This window comes from Lampris incognitus, chromosome 17 (genome assembly GCF_029633865.1).
Source record: "Lampris incognitus isolate fLamInc1 chromosome 17, fLamInc1.hap2, whole genome shotgun sequence".
NCBI classification, from domain to species: domain Eukaryota; kingdom Metazoa; phylum Chordata; class Actinopteri; order Lampriformes; family Lampridae; genus Lampris; species Lampris incognitus.
Window position 1 is genome coordinate 7,842,078 of NC_079227.1, and position 21,313 is coordinate 7,863,390.

Genomic DNA, 21,313 nt, shown 5'->3' on the forward strand with positions numbered 1-21,313 from the left:
ACTCAATATATTTCATGTGTGGTGTTAATGTCGCATTGACTGTTGTTAACATCACATTAATATATGTGGATAATGATCTTCCGTGACACTTTGGCTTTGGATAACCTTCAAATGTGACCTTTGGTTATCTGGTGCTTTTTCATATACAGTGCATTCAGAAAGTAGTCAGACCCCTTCACTTTTTCCTCATTTTGATGCGTTACAGCCATACTATTAAATGAATTAAATTCTTTTTTTTCTCCATCAATCTACACACAATACTCCATGTTGATGAAGCAAAAGCAGTTTTTTGTATTTTTTTCAATAAATGTATCAAAAATTTAAAAAAGAAACTCCCATCTGCATAAGCATTCAAATCCTTTGCTATGACACTAGAACCTGAGCTCAGGTGAATCTTATTTCCATTGATCATCCTTGAGATGTTTCTACAACTTGATTAAAGTGCACCTGTGGCCAACTGTTTTGACATGATTGTATAGACAGACATCTGTCTATAAGGCCCCACAGTTGACCGTGCACATCAGAGCAAAAAAAACAAGCCATGAGGTCAAAGGAATTGTCCGTAGACCTCCGTTGGTCTACAGACCTGATGGTCACTCTGTCTGAACTCAAGAGGTCCTCTGTGGAGAATTGAGAACCTGCCAGTAGGACAACTGCCTCAGCAGGACTCCACCAATGAGGACATTATGGCAGAGTGGCCATATGGACGCCACTCTTCATTAGAAGGAGCATGACTGTTCGCTTGGAGTTTGCCAAAAGGCACCTGAAGAACTCTTGGGCCATGAGAAACAAGATTCTATGGTCTGATGAAACCAAGATTGAACTCTCTGCCCAGAATACCAGGCATTATATCCGGAGGAAACCAGGCACCACTCATCAGCTGGCCAATACCATCCCTACAACGAAGCACAGCGGTGGCAGCATCATGCTGTGGGGATGTTTTTCAGCAGCAGGGACTGGGAGCCTTGTTGGGATGATGAACAGAACAAATTACAGAGAGATCCTTGATGATAACCTGCTCAAAAGTGCTCAGGACCTCAGAGTGGGGTGAAGGTTTACCTTCCAACACGACGACTCTAAGCGCACAGCCAGGACAACTCAGGGGTGGATTCAGGACAAGTCTGTGGACGAGTGGCCCAGCCAGAGCCCGGACTTTAACCGGATGAACATCTCTGGAGAGTCCTGAAAGTAGCGGCCCAGCGATGCTTTCCATCCGACCCAACAGAGCTTGAGAGGTTCTGCAGAGAAGAATGAGAGAAGATTCTCAAATCCAGGTGTGCCAAGCCATCGGTTCCCGGCTGGAGGTTTGCTTGTCTGTTGCTCTGCTTGCTTTTAACCTTTTCACTTTCACTTTTAACTTTAATAACAACTTAACGATCCCTTGGTGGATTTTATTCGATCATCGGCGCCTGCACTGAAGCCTCCGATTCTGTAGCGCCGGGGCTGCGTGTGGCTTGTTTCTAGTTTGTGGCTAAGTCAACCAAAAAGTTGTTCAGAGCATAGTCTGTCACGTGGCAGACTAATCCACATGGCAATGCTAGTAACTGGCAGTCAAGTTTGAGTACAAGAAGCACTGTGTTGATTCTGTGGGGTTTTTTTTTATGGGGTAGGGGCTGGGGCAGGCGCGGATCTACAGGGTGGCAACAGGGGTGGCAGCTGCCACCTCTGGGACACAGTCTTGCCACCCCAGGAAAAAATCTCTAGATCCGCCACTGGGCTGGGGGGGATGTGTATGAGCCACGCCAGTCGTGGCTGTAGTCGTCGCAGTAAGCGCGGCAGTTTTACGACAGTCTGCCGAAAATAGCTTTGGGTTGCAAAAGACGCGAAGAGAGTGGTGGAATTGGGGATGAGCAGCGCACAAAAAAGTTGGGAGTGTTCAAAGTCAGGTCGCGGTCCGCAAGTTATTAAACATAACACCGACGTTGCTGCCTCATCACAACACTTGCTTGCTCGGACCCCACATCCCCGGTCGGCGATTTCAACACACAGTGGGGGTCGTGTACACCCACAGTCTACATCTCCTTGACCTTGTCCCCCTTTCCCCCCAGCCACATTAATAGTTGGGGATTCCATAATCAGTGTAAACTACTGATAAGACACGTTAGTCCCTGGCTAGCCGAGCGGTTAGTGATGTCGCCTTGTGGTGCAGTACACCCCGTATCGAATCCCGCAACGGGCAAGAAAATAACCGGTTTCATTGGTGGCAGCGGTGGGATCCGGAAGTGTGCAGATCCTCAGAAGTCTCTTCGGAGCGCGGGAATAACAAAGCACGGGGAGGGTGACGACTGTAAACTACTAATAAGACACGTTAGAACTAGTCCCCCCAATGGGTAAAGATGGTTGAGTTGGAATGGTGGTTGTGTCCATCATATGGCAGGACTGTCTAGCTCAGTCAGCTAGGCCCAGCCACGGGAGACCGGGGCTAGAGTCCCGCTGTGGGCACCCCAGTCCCCCCACCATTTGTTTTTATCTTATGGGTCTTGGGATCCACCTCGGTCTGGGTTGCTCAGGCCTCCCGTAAGGAGGGCCGCCCTGGATGGGGACAAACAAACATGCACACAAACTGCTGTCTCTATATTTATGTTTATATATGCATATGTGTATATATGTAAAACACACACACACACACACACATATATATATATATATATATATATATATATATATGCACACCCGCACAGCCATACATTTACATTTATAAAATCTATAAATAATTATAAAACAGAGGGGTCAGGATGGCAGGTAAGTGCTCATGTCAGTAAGTGCTTAAAAACAAGTGCAACACATAAAACAATCAAAATAACAACCAAATGCATAAAACCAAGGGTTAGTAAAAGAAATTTTAAAAACATGCCATAAGACATCCCACATTCATAATATCATTCATAGCATAGTGAAAAGAGTAAATTAGGGTACAGGGTGGCCCTCCAGGCATAAAAGGAGTAGATCAAAAGGGAAGGATAGATAGACAGATGAGTAGTTAAATAAATAGACAAACAAATAAATAGATAAGAAAATTAATGCATGATAAAAGGGGAATTTTTATTAAAAGATCAAGTTGGTGGGGCGTGGGACGAAAGTGTGCCCCCTCTCCAGGAGATGGCGCTGTGGTATAGTGGGAGTGAACAGTGTTGCCAGATTATACAGATGTGTGATTCTGAATTCCAGCCCAGGTCCTGATTCTGGTGTGTGTCTGGTTGTGGTACTGGGGTGTATTTGTCCTGTGCTGGGTTCGGTTTCAGACCGAGAGTAAATTTAATTGCTTGCGCCAGTATCTGAAGATGCTGTGGAGGCTATGGAGGCTGTCCAGTGGATGTTGTCTGTTTCCGTGGTGAAGGTGCCGTGTGGGACATCTGCCAGGAAGGGGAAGTGTGTGGCTATGGTCTTATTAATGAGTTTCAGATTGTCCTGTTGGGTTGGTGTGAGGCGTGAGGAGTAATTCATAATCGGAGAGTAAATGTCAGCATTTGGGAAGGTGAATTTGGCCTGTCTGTCAAGTGCTCTGAGCTGCTTTATCGAGGTTTGTTTTGCGTCCTGGTCCTTGTTATTGAGTCCAGCTGAAAATACTACAATCTTGGTGGATGAGTTAACCGGTGTCTTTTCACATATTTTAAGGAAACGGTACATGTTGGCTCCTGGATAACTGTCGAGTTGTATTTTGGGATTGTGGCGAGGGGGGGGATCCTATTGATGTTCGAGTCGCCTAGAATAATGACAGGTTTCCGGGGTTTAAAGTGCCAGTCTTGTAGCTTACGGTGTGGTCTTGCTAAGTGGTAGGTAGGTTTAAACTGAGTCTGGAGGGGGGGGTGTATCTTGTACCCGCGGAGATAGTCTGGTAGGGGATGAAGGGTGTGTGGGAAGTTGGTTGTCTATTTCAGATGTCCCGGCTACTGGACCGGGGTGGTCAGGCAGCAAGGCCCCACCATCTTGTTGGGTAGAGGGTTCAGATTGGGCTCTTTTTGCAGCCATATCGACCTTCTGAGTCCCGCTCATCGTGGTGGTTTCACCCTCACCCTGTATTTTTTTGGAGATGGCTGGGAGAGGTCTGCTGCCCAACCAAGTCGGTCCGTTTGCCGGGGCAATCTGTAGGGGATAAACAGAGGGGTAAAATTGAATCTTCAGTCATCACAACTACATTAGAGCTGCTAGTAGACATGTTCAAGGTGACTGTCTCAAAATCTGGGGTACTGTGTGGTGGTGGTATCTGAGGTGGTGTTTGGATTTGAACCTCAATCTCCCGCATGGCAGTCGGCGGTTTTAATGGTCTGCCACGGGGTTGGGTGGCGGTTGTTGGGGTTGTTTGAGGTGCTATAGGTTTTGTGATGAGCGGAGGGACTGGAGAGAGCTGTGAGTTTAAGAGATCAGCTGAAGGTTCCTGTACGTTCTGTGGAGATTTATTAGGTAGGCGTAATTTGGTTCTCTGGGGCAGAGGAGCTGAGGCCTCTAGAGGGGAGGGGGGGACTGGGGGATCCTGTTTTTCTGGGGCACCTGCAGGTTGCTGCGGTGTGGAATCAGAGGTTGAGATTCTGGGTTGAGAAACTTTTTGTTTATTAATTTTCTCCGTGGTAATTTGGGAATAGGTCGCGTAAGGCCTTGGTTGAGCTTTACCCTGCACTTGGGTGGCTGAGGGCCTAGTTTGGATAGTAGGCTCCTCAGTGTCGGCAGCTTGAGACGATATGGTCTCCCGCACTAAGCGGCCGGGCCGTCCCACCACAGGACAGCCTGTCTTGATTTGCTTATTGCTATGGGTTGGCATGGGGGAAGACTTAGGCTGGCAGACAGGTACCCTCCGTCGTGGTGCTGGGATGGGTGGAGTCTTAAAGACAGACTTCTTTGGCTGGTCTGCTGTTTGGCAGGTTGCCATCGTCTGTGTGAGTGGTGAGTGTTGGTTTATTGGGACTATCGATCTGGAGTGGGCGATTTCTTCAGAGAGGGAGCTGCGTGGACCTACACTACCGTTCAAAAGTTTGGGATCACCCAAACAATTTTGTGTTTTCCATGAAAAGTCACACTTATTCACCACCATATGTTGTGAAATGAATAGAAAATAGAGTCAAGACATTGACAAGGTTAGAAATAATGATTTGTATTTGAAATAAGATTTTTTTTTACATCAAACTTTGCTTTCGTCAAAGAATCCTCCATTTGCAGCAATTACAGCATTGCAGACCTTTGGCATTCTAGCTGTTAATTTGTTGAGGTAATCTGGAGAAATTGCACCCCACGCTTCCAGAAGCAGCTCCCACAAGTTGGATTGGTTGGATGGGCACTTCTTTGAGCAGATTGAGTTTCTGGAGCATCACATTTGTGGGGTCAATTAAACGCTCAAAATGGCCAGAAAAAGAGAACTTTCATCTGAAACTCGACAGTCTATTCTTGTTCTTAGAAATGAAGGCTATTCCATGCGAGAAATTGCTAAGAAATTGAAGATTTCCTACACCGGTGTGTACTACTCCCTTCAGAGGACAGCACAAACAGGCTCTAACCAGAGTAGAAAAAGAAGTGGGAGGCCGCGTTGCACAACTGAGCAAGAAGATAAGTACATTAGAGTCTCTAGTTTGAGAAACAGACGCCTCACAGGTCCCCAACTGGCATCTTCATTAAATAGTACCTGTTAGAGCCTGTTTGTGATGTCCTCTGAAGGGAGTAGTACACACCGGTGTAGGAAATCTTCAATTTCTTAGCAATTTCTCGCATGGAATAGCCTTCATTTCTAAGAACAAGAATAGACTGTCGAGTTTCAGATGAAAGTTCTCTTTTTCTGGCCATTTTGAGCGTTTAATTGACCCCACAAATGTGATGCTCCAGAAACTCAATCTGCTCAAAGAAGTGCCCATCCAACCAATCCAACTTGTGGGAGCTGCTTCTGGAAGCGTGGGGTGCAAGTTCTCCAGATTACCTCAACAAATTAACAGCTAGAATGCCAAAGGTCTGCAATGCTGTAATTGCTGCAAATGGAGGATTCTTTGACGAAAGCAAAGTTTGATGTAAAAAAAATCTTATTTCAAATACAAATCATTATTTCTAACCTTGTCAATGTCTTGACTCTATTTTCTATTCATTTCACAACATATGGTGGTGAATAAGTGTGACTTTTCATGGAAAACACGAAATTGTTTGGGTGATCCCAAACTTTTGAACGGTAGTGTAAGTATAGTGAAAGTTTATATGGGGCTTTTGCCGTCGGTAGGGGTGGAAAGTCTTCTTCTTTTCCCTCTTGGAGAGGTGGCAGAGGTTGTTTGTTGTTGGTGAGTGTGGGATGGGCAGGAGGAAGAGGGGAGGGTTGTGAAGCGGCTGGTGTATGATTGTGTTGATGAATGTCTAATATCTGTTCTACTGTGTGAATGGTTTCTTGTTTTAGCTTATGGCCATATCTCTTCCTAGCCCAACCAATAGCAATGTGCAGGGCTAGGGGATCTCTGGGTGTGTCGGTGAGGGATGCAATAGTGGCCGAGTAGCGTTCTTGTAATATGGTCATATTGTTTTCTATCCAGGTGGTTGTGTTGTCCACGACTCTATTGCGTGTGTGCTGTGTGGGGGCTGCTGGTTTGATGGAGTCAGTTAGTCTGTGAATTGTCTCATCATACCAGGGGGGCATGTTTTTGTAGCTATGGCTCCATCAACGATGTGTTTGTGATGTGTGGCCTGTATAAACTTGAAATACTGTTTGCTATTGTGTCTAGTTTCTGCGGTGGGTGGTTCAGTAAGTGTATAGGTGGGTGGTTGCAGAGATTGTGTGTGTGTCTGAGGATGCCTGGTCTGTATGTGAGGTGATTGTGTGTGTGTGTCGTGTTCTGTATGCTGGATGTGTGGTGAGTGACATGAGTGGTTGTGGATTGAATTTGTTTGTGTGTGTTGGCTGTCCATTCATACCTGTTAACTTCAGTGGGTAGTTCTGCTCCTGGAATAAAGAAGGAATTAGACGGGTGTTAGGCTCCTACCTCAGTATGCCTCGGCCTGGTGTCCTGGTCGCCTTCTTGGGTTCGGCTGCAGGGATCCCCGGCCTTCTCGGGTCTCGTCTGTTGCGTCCGTTTTTTCTCTCTGTGGATAACACTCAGACTCTCCAGGTGGTTAGGAAATTGGCCTTGATGTTTCTGGGTGAGCGGCTGAGAGGAGGAACCCTCCACCGTCGTCCAAAAACTAACTTTATTAAGATGATTTAAAAGCCAACGATCCGATAAAAGAAGCAAAACGCAACGTTTAAAGGAAAAGGTAAAAGCCAAGGAGCAAGATTAAAACGCAGCAAAGTTAAAACGCCTAACGTTTCGCAACTCGGGTTGCTTCATCAGAGGTGGAAGGTTTGATAAGGACTTCATTCGGGAATTCACAGACTTTGTGGCAGGGACGATAGTGAACTACGAGTTTCTTAATCGTCGGCGATTTTAATATCCATGCCTGTTGTGAATCCAGACCTCTGGTCAAAGACTTTTTGAATCTTATTGACTCTTTTAGTCTCACTCGATTGACCTTTCGCAAAGTCCCGCCCCAGAACGGTGCTTACCCAATCCTACCTTAGCAACGGTCCGTCAAGCTTTCAAACACAGCAAAATGCGGAACCGGTGTGCCTATGGGATCTGCAGATCCCATACTAGATATCTGGAAAGTTTGGAGGGGGGTGTAATTTTCTTTCCCTTCCCCAAACCCAGAACGCAAGAAGCGCAATGTGGGCAATAGATTTGGCAGTATAGCAGAACCCACAGCCAGCTTAATCCATCCCAAAATCAACAAAAATATCTGTCTGCTCCAAGCTAAGCTAGCTACTAGCTATTATTGATAGCTAACACAGCTAACGTACTATTACTGTTACTTTTACCCACACAATGCGCTGATTTCTTCCTTCATGTTTTGGTGTTTTCCGGCTACTTCCTGGACAGTTCTGAAATGCTTGACGGGCATAGCAACAGTAACCAAGGGGGGCGGGGCTTTGCGAAAGGTCAATTGGTGACTGGTCCGACCCATGAGAAGGGTCACACACTGGACCTTGTGTTGGCCTTTGGTTTAAGTGTATGCATCACTGAAATACGTGATACACGTATGTCGGACCATTTGCCTGTGTTATTTACTGTGACGCTGCCTTGAACCCAGGTTAGATCTCCCCCCCCCCCGGCACGCTCCCTGCGCACAATTAACCCTTTGACGGCGTCTCAGTTTTCTGTTGCTTTTAAAGATTCTGTGCTTCACACCCTGGATGACTCTTGTAATCTCAGTGCTGATGACATTACCACTCTTTTTAGCTCTACCGGCACTGACATACTGGACTTGGTTGCTCCTGTTAGAACCAAACGCCCTAGACCAGTGACGGAGCCATGGCTCGATGACACCACCCGCGCTCTTAGACGCACATGTAGACGTGCTGAGAGAAAGTGGAAGAAAGACAAACTTCACGTCTCCTTAGGAGTTCTAAGAGACTGCTTATCAGAGTACCAGAGAGCCGGTAAATCTGCAAAAACACAGTTTCTATCGAACCTCGTGTCCAACGATTGTCCTAGGCCTCAGGTTCTTTTTAATACTGTTAACTCTCTTATAAATCCACGTGAGGGTCCTTGCATCGTGCCAACGCCCCACGCTCTCTGAAGAATTTCTTCCAAGTTTTTACAGATAAGATCTCTGCTGTTAGGGCCTCACCATCCTCTTCGGCTTCAGATCCCACTATTTATTCTATGTGCCCGGCTGTGTTGGAGCAGTTTGAGCCCGTGTCCCCCTCCTTTATATCTGAGGTAGTTAACCATCTGAGGCCTTCAGATTGCCCCCTTGACAGTAGTCCACCCAGACTGTTAAAGGATGTTTTTACCACTGTTGGGTATTGTATTGTAAATGTGATAAACACCTCTCTTCTCTCAGGCTATGTCCCTGCTGCCTTCAAACATGCTGTAGTACAGCCCCTCATCAAAAAGAGCCATCTTGATCCCTCTGTTCTTTCTCATTTTAGGCCTTTTGGTCTTACTTTTGCCTTGTCTGGTTTTATTTCTTTGTAAAGCACTTTGTTAACATTGTTTTAGAAGAGTGCCATATAAATAAAGCTATTATTACTATAGCCAAGAAAACTTGGGGCTGTAATCCCTGCCAAGGGTGCTTCAACAGGGTACTGAGTAAAGGGTCTCAATGCTTATGTAAAGGTAATGGGTTTTCTATGTTTAATGAATTGTAACTTTTTCATTGAATATTGTGTGTAGATTATGAATGATATTTTATTGTTTATGTTAATTGTATTTACTGTCTCGTGCTTTTTTTGTGGTTATGATAAGACTTATCGAAGCGAAGCTTGGACACAAAAAATGTGTTTAGTCCTCTTCAAACTGCCATCAAATACCTGTTGTACTCTAGAGCAGTAATATTTTGCCAGAGTCTATGGAAAGAAATCCTGTAGTGGAAAAATTAAATACAATTTTAATGGTACATGACACGTCTCAGAAACGCGACTTAAACATTCAGTCAGGTTAAATTCCCTCAAATCGAACATAATCTTTTCACCACCCGTGTCTCCGCAGCAGTTTCTGGATGAACAGCCTTCAATAAACAAATCTACAGACAGGGAAGATCCAAATTAAGCTCATAATTGTGGATCCTAACTCTGTCTTTCTTTGTTTCTTGTTTGAGAGCTGGGGCTGTTGTTGGACCAGCATGGCTGGTGTTAAAGGTGGACCGTCAAACGGTCTTTTACTACATCACACAGCAGCGAGCAGCTTCTTTCATGGTTCATCATATTTTTAAATGAAAAGTACTGGTTGTAACTTTCCACAGTACAGAGTCTTCAGGCCTGGGCCTGGATGTTGTCCCAGACTCGGACGACGTCGGCCCAGTCGTTCAGGACTTCGATCAGGTTTGAGGCTTCCTCCAGCTGGTTCTGGTCGAGAGACGCCATGTTCTGGGCGACATACTCCAAGCTGGCAGATACGACCCGCATGCCAAAGCCTTCCAGGGAGTTCTGCACCTTCCTCAGATCTGTGATCTCGCAGATGAACTGAAAACAGGGAGAAGGAGACGGTTACTAAAACTGCCAGGGTGCTAAGGATCCAACAGGTTTGATTTTTATATTGTACAATTTATAAATCTTCCAAACGAATGCCATTTCTGTGACTACATCTACACCGCGGTCCTTAATACCAATTTATTTTGCTCAAATCTGTTATTTTTGTCTCGCTGTACATTTTTGAAAGTGACTCATATTTGAACTGAGTTTGAAATGTACAGTAGATGAATTAACCTGAGTAGGTGGAGAAGGGGTAGGATAAAATAGGTGTACACTTCCTCCTACTCCTTTTCCAACATGTAACAAATAATCTGATGCCTACGGAGATCTGTTCACCGAGTCTGTTGTGTGGGTTTGTTGACCACTTCAGATTATTGGCAATGGCCTAAGTTATATCCTGCTTATTTACATAAATCATCATTCAAATCCACCCTGAGACAAGACAGGTGTACAAATAAAACACCACAGTTGTCTCGTGAGTGAGCTTGGCCAATCTATTCAAACACTGGTGGACTGACGGGAGAGAGACAGAATCCGCATGAATCTCCATTTTACCATCCGGACTCACGTCGAGGCTGCATATCATATGAAAAGTTGCCCAAATCGGAACTGAAAAAGGTGTCTGCCATGTGGTGTTTGTATTCACGCTATATGAAACCATCCAACGTGTGTCAAGTTTGAGAGAGGGCACAACTGAGGTGGTTTTTAAGTGCAAATTTAAATGCAGCCTTTTTCTCGCCCCTGCTGGGTTAAGGAGTCAGCCTGGCAGTGCCACACCCCTGGAGTAGCAAGGGGTCGAACGCCATATAATATTTCATTATTAATTTCAACCATTACAATGTACTACTACTACTACTACTGCGACTTTTGGCTGCTCCCGTTAGGGGTCGCCACAGCAGATCATCCGTTTCCATGTCTTCCTGTCCTCTGCATCTTCCTCTCTCACCACATCCATAAACCTCCTCTTTGGCCTCCCTCTTCTCCTCTTCCCTGGCAGCTCCATATTCAGCATCCTTCTCCCAATATACCCAGCATCTCTCCTCCACACATGTCCAAACCATCTCAATCTTGCCTCTCTTGCTTTGTCTCCAAACCGTCCAACCTGAGCGGTCCCTCTAATATACTGGTTCCTAATCCTGTCTTTCTTCATCACTCTCAGTGAAAATCTTAGCATCTTCAACTCTGCCACCTCCAGCTCCTCCTCCTGTCTTTTCATCAGTGCCACTGTCTCCAAACCATACAACATAGCTGGTCTCACTACCATCTTGTAAACCTTCCCTTTAACTCTTGCTGGGACCCTTCTGTCGCAAATCACTCCTGACACTCTTCTCCACCCACTCCACCCTGCCTGCACTCTCTTCCTCACCTCTCTCCTGCACTCCCCGTTACTTTGAACAGTTGACCCCAAGTATTTAAACTCGTACGCCTTCATCACCTCCACTCCTTGCATCCTGACCATTCCACTGTCCTCCCTCTCATTCACGCATATGTCTTCCATCTTGCTCCTACTGACTTTCATTCCTCTTCTCTCCAGTGCATACCTCCACCTCTCCAGGCTCTCCTCAACCTGCTCCCTACTCTCGCTACAAATCATAATGTCATCCGCAAACATCATAGTCCATGGAGACTCCTGCCTGATCTCGTCCGTCAGCCTGTCCATCAGCATTGCATTAAAATGTAGCACTACCAGAAGTGCTCATGATTTGGATGTTCAAGGATCAGCTGGTATCTCAAATTCACCAGTGATGGTCAAGCATGAAGAAGGATGCTTGTTCGTTTATAAGGTTCCAATCCTGAAGATTTACATGCAAATACCCAACATTTGTTTTGTCTTTAAACCTGCAAGACTGGATTCCCCTCCTCGTCCTCATCCTCCTTGACATCCTCAGCCCCAGACTCAATAGCCAGCTCCACCGCACGCTCCATGGAGATGTCCCCACCATATACCACCACCACTCCCTTCCTGCTGAAATTATGACGGGCACCATCTGCCAGCGCCCCCCTATGGACAAGCACAGAATTACAACTCTGTGAGATGGGGCAGAAGATGATGGCGGAGTTATACAGACAAGTAAGAGGTGGGTCAAGTTATCCACCAGGCTAGGATTGTTGTACGTTGGGTTTGCTACAGAGGGAATGAGACTCCAGAGAATTCTTCAAGTTTCAACCAAATAACTGAAAAATTAACCCCACCTACCTGCCACTTGCTGGCGGTAAAAACAAACCCAGTATCTTCTATTTAATCCTGATGTGAATGGTTTCATGTATAACACACACAGTTCAGCGCACACCCCACCCCGAAAAGGTCTTCCTCCAGGCTCTCCTCACCCGTTCTTGTTGAGCAGGCGCCTGATTTCCTGGTGGCTGCGATTTGTGCTGTCTGATAGAACCTCGATGATCAACACACAGCCCCCAGGACCCCGAGCCTCATAGGTCTGCTGAATTCCTGTTTTGGCTTTCTCCTGCACACACACACACACAAATAAACAAGCTGAGAGACACACAAAGATACATTCCCACAATCGGTAAGATGCACACACATTCATTCTTGCTTGTCATTCTTTCTCATACACATTCACTCAACCTCTCTCTCCCTCATGTGCCCCCCCCACACACACACATATTGAATATCTCAATGTGGCCACAAATGTGTCTGAAATGTATTTACTTGTTTTTCAGTGTGTGTGTGTGCTGGCGAAGTGTATCAGTCTGGCATTTTCCTGTGTGTCTGTGAAGAAGACAGTTCAGTATGTCATCTACTCACCGCTCCCCTTATTGCTGCCTCTATGGATGCTTTGGGCATGTTCTTGTTTCGGCACTGTTCCACTATATTGGCCAAGGCTACGTTGAACTCTGGATTGGAACCGCCCTCTGAGAGCCAAAGGCAAAGTTGCTTGAATTAAATGTACACCCACAGAACAGCTGATTCCACTGTGTTTCTTATTCTTCTTGTTATGGTTTCAAATTCCCCTTACCTTTCACGGCGATCCGGATCATCATCGCAAACTTGGCAAACATAATAGACCGGGCCGCATCTTTGGGTCCTTTTACGTGTTTGACCTTTGACCACTTGTTGTGACCCGCACATAGGTGGGTGCACAGCTGCAGTGACCTGACAGGGAGGGTACCCCACGTCGGGTTAGGGTATAAAGGTTGCAGGCTGGAGTGCATCAGACAGACTGGGCGGGTAAGAGAGGAAGAGGTTAAGGCAGCTCTCCGGGGGCAGAGGTTTAGCAGACCCCGGAGCAACACTCCCGCTGCCATCGCCCCTGAGGGGAAGAAAATCAAAATCACTCCACTGACAGTTGTTTGGCGCTGCACGTGCAGCAACAGGGTGCAAAATGCCAGTCCTATTTTAGCCTCTGCAAACGAACACCAGGAATGACAAGTAGCACACTTGTACTTTAACGCCACAGTGCTTGTAGTGCACAAATCCAAGTACTAAGTCACTAAGGTTAGCTTAGCCTAACTGACCGCTGTTATTCACCCACCACTAAGTCACTAAGGTTAGCTTAGCCTAACTGACCACTGCTATTCACCCACCACTAAGTCACTAAGGTTAGCTTAGCCGAACTGACCACTGTTATTCAACCACCACTAAGTCACTAAGGTTAGCTTAGCCTAACCGACCACTGTTATTCACCCACCACTAAGTCACTAAGGTTAGCTTAGCCTAACCGACCACTGTTATTCACCCACCACTAAGTCACTAAGGTTAGCTTAGCCTAACTGACCACTGTTATTCACCCACCACTAAGTCACTAAGGTTAGCTTAGCCTAACTGACCACTGTTATTCACCCACCACTAAGTCACTAAGGTTAGCTTAGCCTAACTGACCACTGTTATTCACCCACCACTAAGTCACTAAGGTTAGCTTAGCCTAACCGACCACTGTTATTCACCCACCATTAGGTCACTAAGGTTAGCTTAGCCTAACTGACCACTGTTATTCACCCACCACTAAGTCACTAAGGTTAGCTTAGCCTAACTGACCACTGTTATTCACCCACCACTAAGTCACTAAGGTTAGCTTAGCCTAACTGACCACTGTTATTCACCCACCACTAAGTCACTAAGGTTAGCTTAGCCTAACCGACCACTGTTATTCACCCACCACTAAGTCACTAAGGTTAGCTTAGCCTAACCGACCACTGTTATTCACCCACCACTAAGTCACTAAGGTTAGCTTAGCCTAACCGACCACTGTTATTCACCCACCATTAGGTCACTAAGGTTAGCTTAGCCTAACTGACCACTGTTATTCACCCACCACTAAGTCACTAAGGTTAGCTTAGCCTAACTGACCACTGTTATTCACCCACCACTAAGTCACTAAGGTTAGCTTAGCCTAACTGACCACTGTTATTCACCCACCACTCAGGTTGAGCCGACGTGTGAATTAACGTTGTTTCAAACGCATTCATCCACTTTACTACAGCACCTGTACTGGAGTATCAGTTCAGCCAGCAAGGTTAGCTTAGCCTACCTGGCCACTGCTATTGAGCCACCGCTCGGGGAACAACCATGACATTCAAGCTGTGTCCGCTGAGTCGACGTGTGGCTCTACAGACGAATGTATTTCCAGAACATTCGTTCATTCATCCGTGGGCGAAGACGGAGAGGGGAGACGAGCGGTTTCTGTGGCGAGACGTCTGATCTTCTGGGTAAACAGACCCCCGGCACGCCGCTGGCTGCCCTTGCGAGTCCGACACTTCCGGGTATCGAGAACGTCGAACGCGTCTTCCAAAATAAAAGCCCCGGCAACGCTCGTCAACTAGCGCGTTATTGTGGAGCCCACCGCTTTTCTTGGCACTCTGCCTCTGATTGGCCAGTACTCGTCGCCTCTGATTGGCCAGTACTCGTCGCCTCTGATTGGCCAGTACTCGTCGCCTCTGATTGGCCAGTACTCGTTGCCTCCCGTTGGTTGGATTGGTTAAGGTTAGGGTTAGGGCGGGGTTTAGGGTTAAGGTTAGCTAATCAGAGGCGGACCCAGCGCTACCAGGGATCCATAATAACGCGTCACTACCCGATCCATACCGGAAACTCCGTTTGTTCTAATTGCGACCTCAACCCCCCCCCCCAACTTTTTAAAATTTATTTATTTAATCACGTACAATTGTTTTTTTTTTACATTGCAACGATACAATGTCAGAGTTTCAGTACAGGGGAGGGTCAAAACGTAAAGAGTAATAATTATGGTCTAAATGTGAAACGATGCGAAACAGAGAAAATAAAAGGAATGAAATACAATAAACAAGGAAAGGTTGACGCAAAAATAAACGTATGAGGTCGATGATGAGATGATGATACTAAGAGCCACTTTGGTAGGAGTCTTCTAAGAAAAGAAGAAACAGAAATTGATTAGTTCATTTATCTAAGGTGTTTAATATTTATTCTAAGATGAGCGATGTTTTCACCGCCTGTTGGTCAGAAGTTATTTTGGTGAGGGACTTGAAAAATAATATCAGATCACTGTGAAATAAGCAGATGTGTAAAAACCCGGTCCAGAAAGTAAAAACACCTAACCGTGTCTTTACTCCACCCATATGCTAAACCATCAGATTGCGCTGACTAGTTTCCCAAATCAGCTGGTTTAATACGTGGATGGAGTAAAGACACGGTTAGGATTTTTTACTTTCTGGACTGGGTTTTTACACCGCTGGAAATAAGAGATTATTGGGCGTGGAGCCCATCACCTTGGATTTGTGAAGGGGAAAATTTACCACCTCAACCTCCACCTAACGCCAACCTTAACCACGCGCCGACTCGCGCCTGCGCGAGCCAGAAATAATAATATGCCACATGCGTAGAACGACATGGCACATGCCTAGCACGACATGGCACATGCGTAGAATGACATGGCACATGCCTAGCACGACATGGCACATGCGTAGCACGACATGGCACACGCCTAGCACGACATGGCACATGCCTACCACGACATGGCACATGCGTAGAACGACATGGCACACGCCTAGCACGACATGGCACATGCGTAGCACGACATGGCACACGCCTAGCACGACATGGCACATGCGTAGCACGACATGGCACATGCCTAGCACGACATGGCACACGCCTAGCACGACATGGCACATGCGTAGCACGACATGGCACACGCCTAGCACGACATGGCACATGCGTAGCACGACATGGCACACGCCTAGCACGACATGGCACATGCCTACCACGACATGGCACATGCGTAGAACGACATGGCACACGCCTAGCACGACATGGCACATGCGTAGCACGACATGGCACACGCCTAGCACGACATGGCACATGCGTAGCACGACATGGCACATGCCTAGCACGACATGGCACACGCCTAGCACGACATGGCACACGCCTAGCACGACATGGCACACGCCTAGCACGACATGGCACATGCGTAGAACGACATGACACATGCCTAGCACGACATGGCACATGCGTAGAACGACATGGCACACGCCTAGCACGACATGGCACATGCCTAGCACGACATGGCACATGCGTAGCACGACATGCCTAGAACAAATCGGGTTTCCGGCTGTGACGATGCTTGCAGCATTTTTAGGAATGGCCTCCATTACAACAGCAAACAGCAAGGTGTGGTCATGTTGATTAAGGGTGACACTGAACCGCTTCTTCCCCCTTGTCAGTCAACTTTAAATGACACAATTTCAGAGAGAACGTGCTTTTTATCCAGCCTTCAACAGAAGGATCACATCCCTCTTTCTGAGAGACATTGTCACTGCTCCACATGTTATCCATTACTGGGGAAGATTTGCCCCCAATATCCGCTGGGGAAAAGTTTGGACCTCGTCTTCAAGTTACTCGATCACAAACAAACCTCGAGATGTCTGTTTCACACTTCTCCATGGATGCTCTCCAACAAAACATGATTTGCAAAACAGTGAAAAGTGACATTGATGTGAACTACACTGTCTGTGGACTTGTTAGTGAAACGACCACACAGTTGCTTCGGAAGTGTCCTTGTGCTGTGACTTTACGGAGAGATTTTGCTCAATGCATTCGTTGTAACGTTCGAACAGCTGCAAATTCTAACAGAAAACCTTTATTCAAAAAAATATATATATATAAATGAAATGCAACAATATGTACAAACTATTCAGCACTCTACAAACCCCAAAGCCTTAAAAACTCCTGACGTGTGCAAACTACATAACTGTCTGAACTGCTGAACCTCTCTTTGTTTTATTTATTTTTTAATCCCTTTTCTTTCATTTTATATTTTATTTACCTCATAACCCCCTGGCGTGTATGTCTGTATATATCGGTGGTGATTGATTGATGTTGATTAATCTCGCAATTCATAAATAAAATTTGTAAAAAAAAATTTTTTTTAAACTTCCAACAACAACCGCAAGGCGGCGACAAACTCCACTTTTTTCGATGTACTGCATGCGTATACATAATTTTCCAGGCGATTTTCTCGTTATTAGTGTCAAAGTTTTAGAGTAAGACGATCTAATGTTGTATAATTCTTCCAGATGATTTCTGTACTTTGGTCGAGACTGTACTGGCAGTCTCCACCCCGATTCAAAAGTGCCGATAAACAACACAACCAAAAGTACTCTCTCCACAATAAAGGGTTGCTTAATACTTGCATCTGGGAAGCTGAACGATAACTCGAGTCTGTCTCAGAGTAAAACCAAGACGGGGACCAGTGGGGCAGCCCAGCAGAACCTAACGAGGAGCTGCTTTATGGGGCATCCCACGGGAGCCAGCTCCTCTCTCACAATCTGTAGAAGAGGTGAAGGAGGAGTTTTTCCCCCTCTCCCTCCCACAGCACACGTTACACCCAACACAACACATCACATCACATCACAACACATCACAACACATCACATCACCACAGCACAGCACACAGCAGCTCCTCTGCTCAGAGGGGGACAGAAATAACCCCAGGAGGACTGAAAAACCACTTCCCATTTGGACCATGCTTGATTAACAAATTGCAGATTTCCTCAGCAAACTCTTGAAAGTGCAGGGATTTTTTCAAGCCTCGTTTGAGACAGTTCCCCCTCCCCTGACGTCCGGTGTCCCGTCTGCAGCCAGCCCAGCCCAGCCCAGCCCAGCCCAGGCAGACAGGAGGCGACACGGGAGATCTCAGGAGCTCGGGTCAGAGCAGAACAAACTCCTTCACGACTCCCCGAGGAGGAGGAGGAGGAGGAGGAGGAGGAGGGCACCTTTGAAGGGGCTGCGTGGAAAGCTGGGAGCGGTGTCACCAGGAGCCATGTTATCTCCCGCGGGAATGAAAACTCTGGTTCTGCTCGGCCGTCTGCTGATAGTCGCTGCACTGGTGAGTGTTCACCCCCCCCCCCACCCCCCTCGTGCCCGGGTCATCTGGGTCTAGTGACTGGATGGTTGGATGGTTGGATGGCTGAAACAACGGTTCTGTCTTCACAGTGAACGTTGGTTAGCATGAATTCACCCAAACAAAAAATGGATTCTACTGAAATCATATCAACTAACACGTGCTACACAAAAAATTAGTTTCCCCCCCCCGTGTTTTGGTGGCGTTGTTACACAAGTTCAATGTGACAAAGTGTCCCTTTAGTATCACCGCTGTAATGCGGGTTCAGCGATGACCTGACGTGAAAAAACAAAAAACAAGACAGAAAATACCAGAGTGGTTTTCTATCGTCAGCGGTTTTACCGTACAGTCCATTTTCATACGGGTGGATTAGACCAGTGCTTCCCAACCCGGTCCTCGAGGACCCCCGATCCTGCAGATCGTCTTTGCAACCCTGAATGGGAACCTGTGCGTAGTAATTCAGCAGTGAATGTCAGAGTTTGCACACCTTGCATAATTAAGTGCTGTGAGATGACTGGTCGAGTAAGTACAAGCGGAGCTGCCTATGCAGGGTTACAATGAAAACCTGCAGGATTAGGGGGTCCCTCGAGGACTGGATTGAGAAGCACTGGATTATAGGATCCGGTGTCCTGTGATCTGCAAATCCTTCATTTACTCGTGTCGAGCGATCTCGGTTTTTCAGTTGTGGACTCGATTCGGAGACGCGTTCGAGAGCCCCTCTCGCGCGCTGGCGCCGCGGACACCGCGTGTGACGTGGGACGCGCGCGCGTGCCCTCGCCGGCTCGTGTTTGCCCGGGTTGACCGCGGTTCATGGTGTCCGACACACAAAGTGCACATCGCGGAAAATCGATACCGGCCGATGATTTAGGAGACGCCCCCCCCTCCCCCCCCCCTCGGTGACGCACGTAGGCCCCAGATTTACGGCTGGACGTTTCTCTTCTTCTTCTTCTTCTTCTTTTTTTAAAATTTTTTTGTTTTTTAAATTTAATGTTCCCGGGATTAACCTTGAACCTCACACACGCAGGAGGAATCCGGTCCGGGAGCGGCCTGTTTGTTCCGCAGAGTTCAGGGCGGACGCACGAACCCGAGGACGCACGAACCCGGGCGCGTGTTGGAGGCGCCCCGCTGCACGTGTTGACACAGACCCGGCTCGTTCGAGCACGGCGATGGCAGGGGGGGGGGGGACGTGACGTCATCGGTGTCGCGCTGGCATCGAGAGGCATTTTCAAACTAGAACGACCAAGACGGTCGTTATGGCCGTTTTGGATTTTTTCAAAGTTTAATAATTCTGTGGGGGGGGGGGAGGGGGGGGTACAGACCTGCCGCACCCTGAATTCTCCTAAAATTACATAGTGTAACGTGCACGGATAAGCAGACACGCTGGCCGCTTGCTGGCGGGTCTGACCCGTTAGTCAAGCGGTTAGCGATGCCTCCTGCGGTGCGGGCGATACGGGTTCGCGTCCCGGCCTTGGCACTTCCTGTGGTTTGCGTTGCCCCCCCCCCCCGAATTCGCTACAATATGTCCGCATTTAAAACGAGTTTTAGATCAACTGCACATAAAAACAGAGTTATGATGAGCGCTACCTAAAACGACCGCCAGCGGTCAAAACGACCGTCTCGTGATTTGCGCGTGATGGCGCGCGTCGTGTCAGTATTTGTGACGTGTGCTGGTCGCGTCATTTCCTTCGTGAAGTTCGTCGCTTTGTTCTAGAAACACACCAGCGTCCTCCAGTGCAGGGAAACGGTCTAAACTTGGTTTGAGATTGTGTCCAACATGTCTGGGTACAGGCGCCCCATGACCACCACCGACGCGTTGCAGTGTTTACAGGCGTTGGACGGCGGCCATTTTAAATTGTTTGAAAAAATAGTATTGGAAGTTGTTAAAATGTTAATATTGGTGTCAGATACTTTCTTAACAGACACACTAACATATGCCATCGCAACTGGGTATTTATCTCGACAGAATATAGAGTTTAAAAACCGTGGCGGTCAAAATGACCGCCCACGGCCGTTCTAGTAGATTTGAAGTTCCGGTCGTTGTTTGGGGCTGTTTCAATATTTATTTTCTGTTCTTTTTTTACATTTCACGTTTTATAGGCCTTGTTGCATGTATTAGATGAGCAATATGTGTTTTCCGTTTTGTAATATTTTCACTTTGTCAATTTTGCTGTTCAAGTTCGACCATGTCTCTCTGCAGTTTAAATAGTTTAAAAATAGCATTATAAGTTGTTAAAATGCTAATTTTGGTGTCAGTCGTTTCCTAACAGACATACTAACATGTGCGGTGCATTAATATCTCAGTTGGGTATTTATCTCGACAGAATATAGAGTTTAAAAACCGGCCGTCATTTTGACCGTCCTTGGTCGTTTTAGGTAGGAGTGAAATCCCGGTGCTGACGTTGCGGTGCACCAGTAAATAAGCCTCCCCGCTTACAGCTTGTAGGTCAAATGGAGCTTGTAGTTGAACAATGTTTAAGCTTAAATGCGTCCAGAAATAAGAGTTCATACTTGAAGGCCCAGCGTATCGTTTCATTTTAGAGGTTTGGATGTTCATTAATGGTTTAATGGGGGGGGGGGGAGTCCTGGTTTCTTCATGAGAAAAACATTTATGGTAACACTTTAGTATGGGGAACGTAGTCACCATTAATTAGGTGCTTATTAGCATGCAAATTAGCAACATATTGGCTCTTAATTGGTCATTATTACATACTCATTAATGCCTTATTCTGCATGGCCTTATTATACAACCAGTAAGCCATTAACTATGAGTTTTCCCTCTATAACCTCAGAAGTATTGCTTATTAGTAGTACCATCTCAATATGCTTTGCTTAGTATGGCCTTTATAAGGTGGTAGTACCACAAGAAGAGTTATTCTCCCTTACTAACACTTAATGAATAGGGTCTGTTCTTACATAACAACACACAAAACTACAAGTGTTCATAGTGTTAAATGACTGTAAATTAAGTTTTTGTTACTTAGAATATGTTCCCCATACTAAAGCGACATCTTGATCA

General features: G+C 46.5%; 2 protein-coding genes across 2 annotated transcripts in view; one reads left to right on the forward strand and one right to left on the reverse strand.

Annotated features, from left to right (window-relative positions):
• Window positions 1-9,374: 9,374 nt before the first annotated feature.
• LOC130127734 (translational activator of cytochrome c oxidase 1-like) lies at window positions 9,375-14,682 on the reverse strand. The gene is made up of 6 exons (XM_056297456.1): window positions 14,458-14,682; window positions 12,946-13,239; window positions 12,735-12,841; window positions 12,299-12,432; window positions 11,810-11,972; window positions 9,375-9,961 (listed from the first exon to the last, which is right to left on the reverse strand). Exons 2-6 carry the CDS (start codon window positions 13,232-13,234, stop codon window positions 9,752-9,754), a joined length of 903 nt encoding a protein of 300 aa, XP_056153431.1. The 5' UTR covers window positions 13,235-13,239; window positions 14,458-14,682; the 3' UTR covers window positions 9,375-9,751.
• A 3,486-nt stretch (window positions 14,683-18,168) lies between these two features.
• Window positions 18,169-21,313, forward strand: part of pth3r (parathyroid hormone 3 receptor) — a 29,130-nt gene continuing 25,985 nt past the window's right edge. The window contains exon 1 of the mRNA XM_056297606.1: window positions 18,169-18,282. Coding sequence (XP_056153581.1) covers window positions 18,217-18,282 — 66 coding nt within the window. The 5' untranslated portion in view covers window positions 18,169-18,216. The remainder of the gene's footprint in view (window positions 18,283-21,313) is intronic.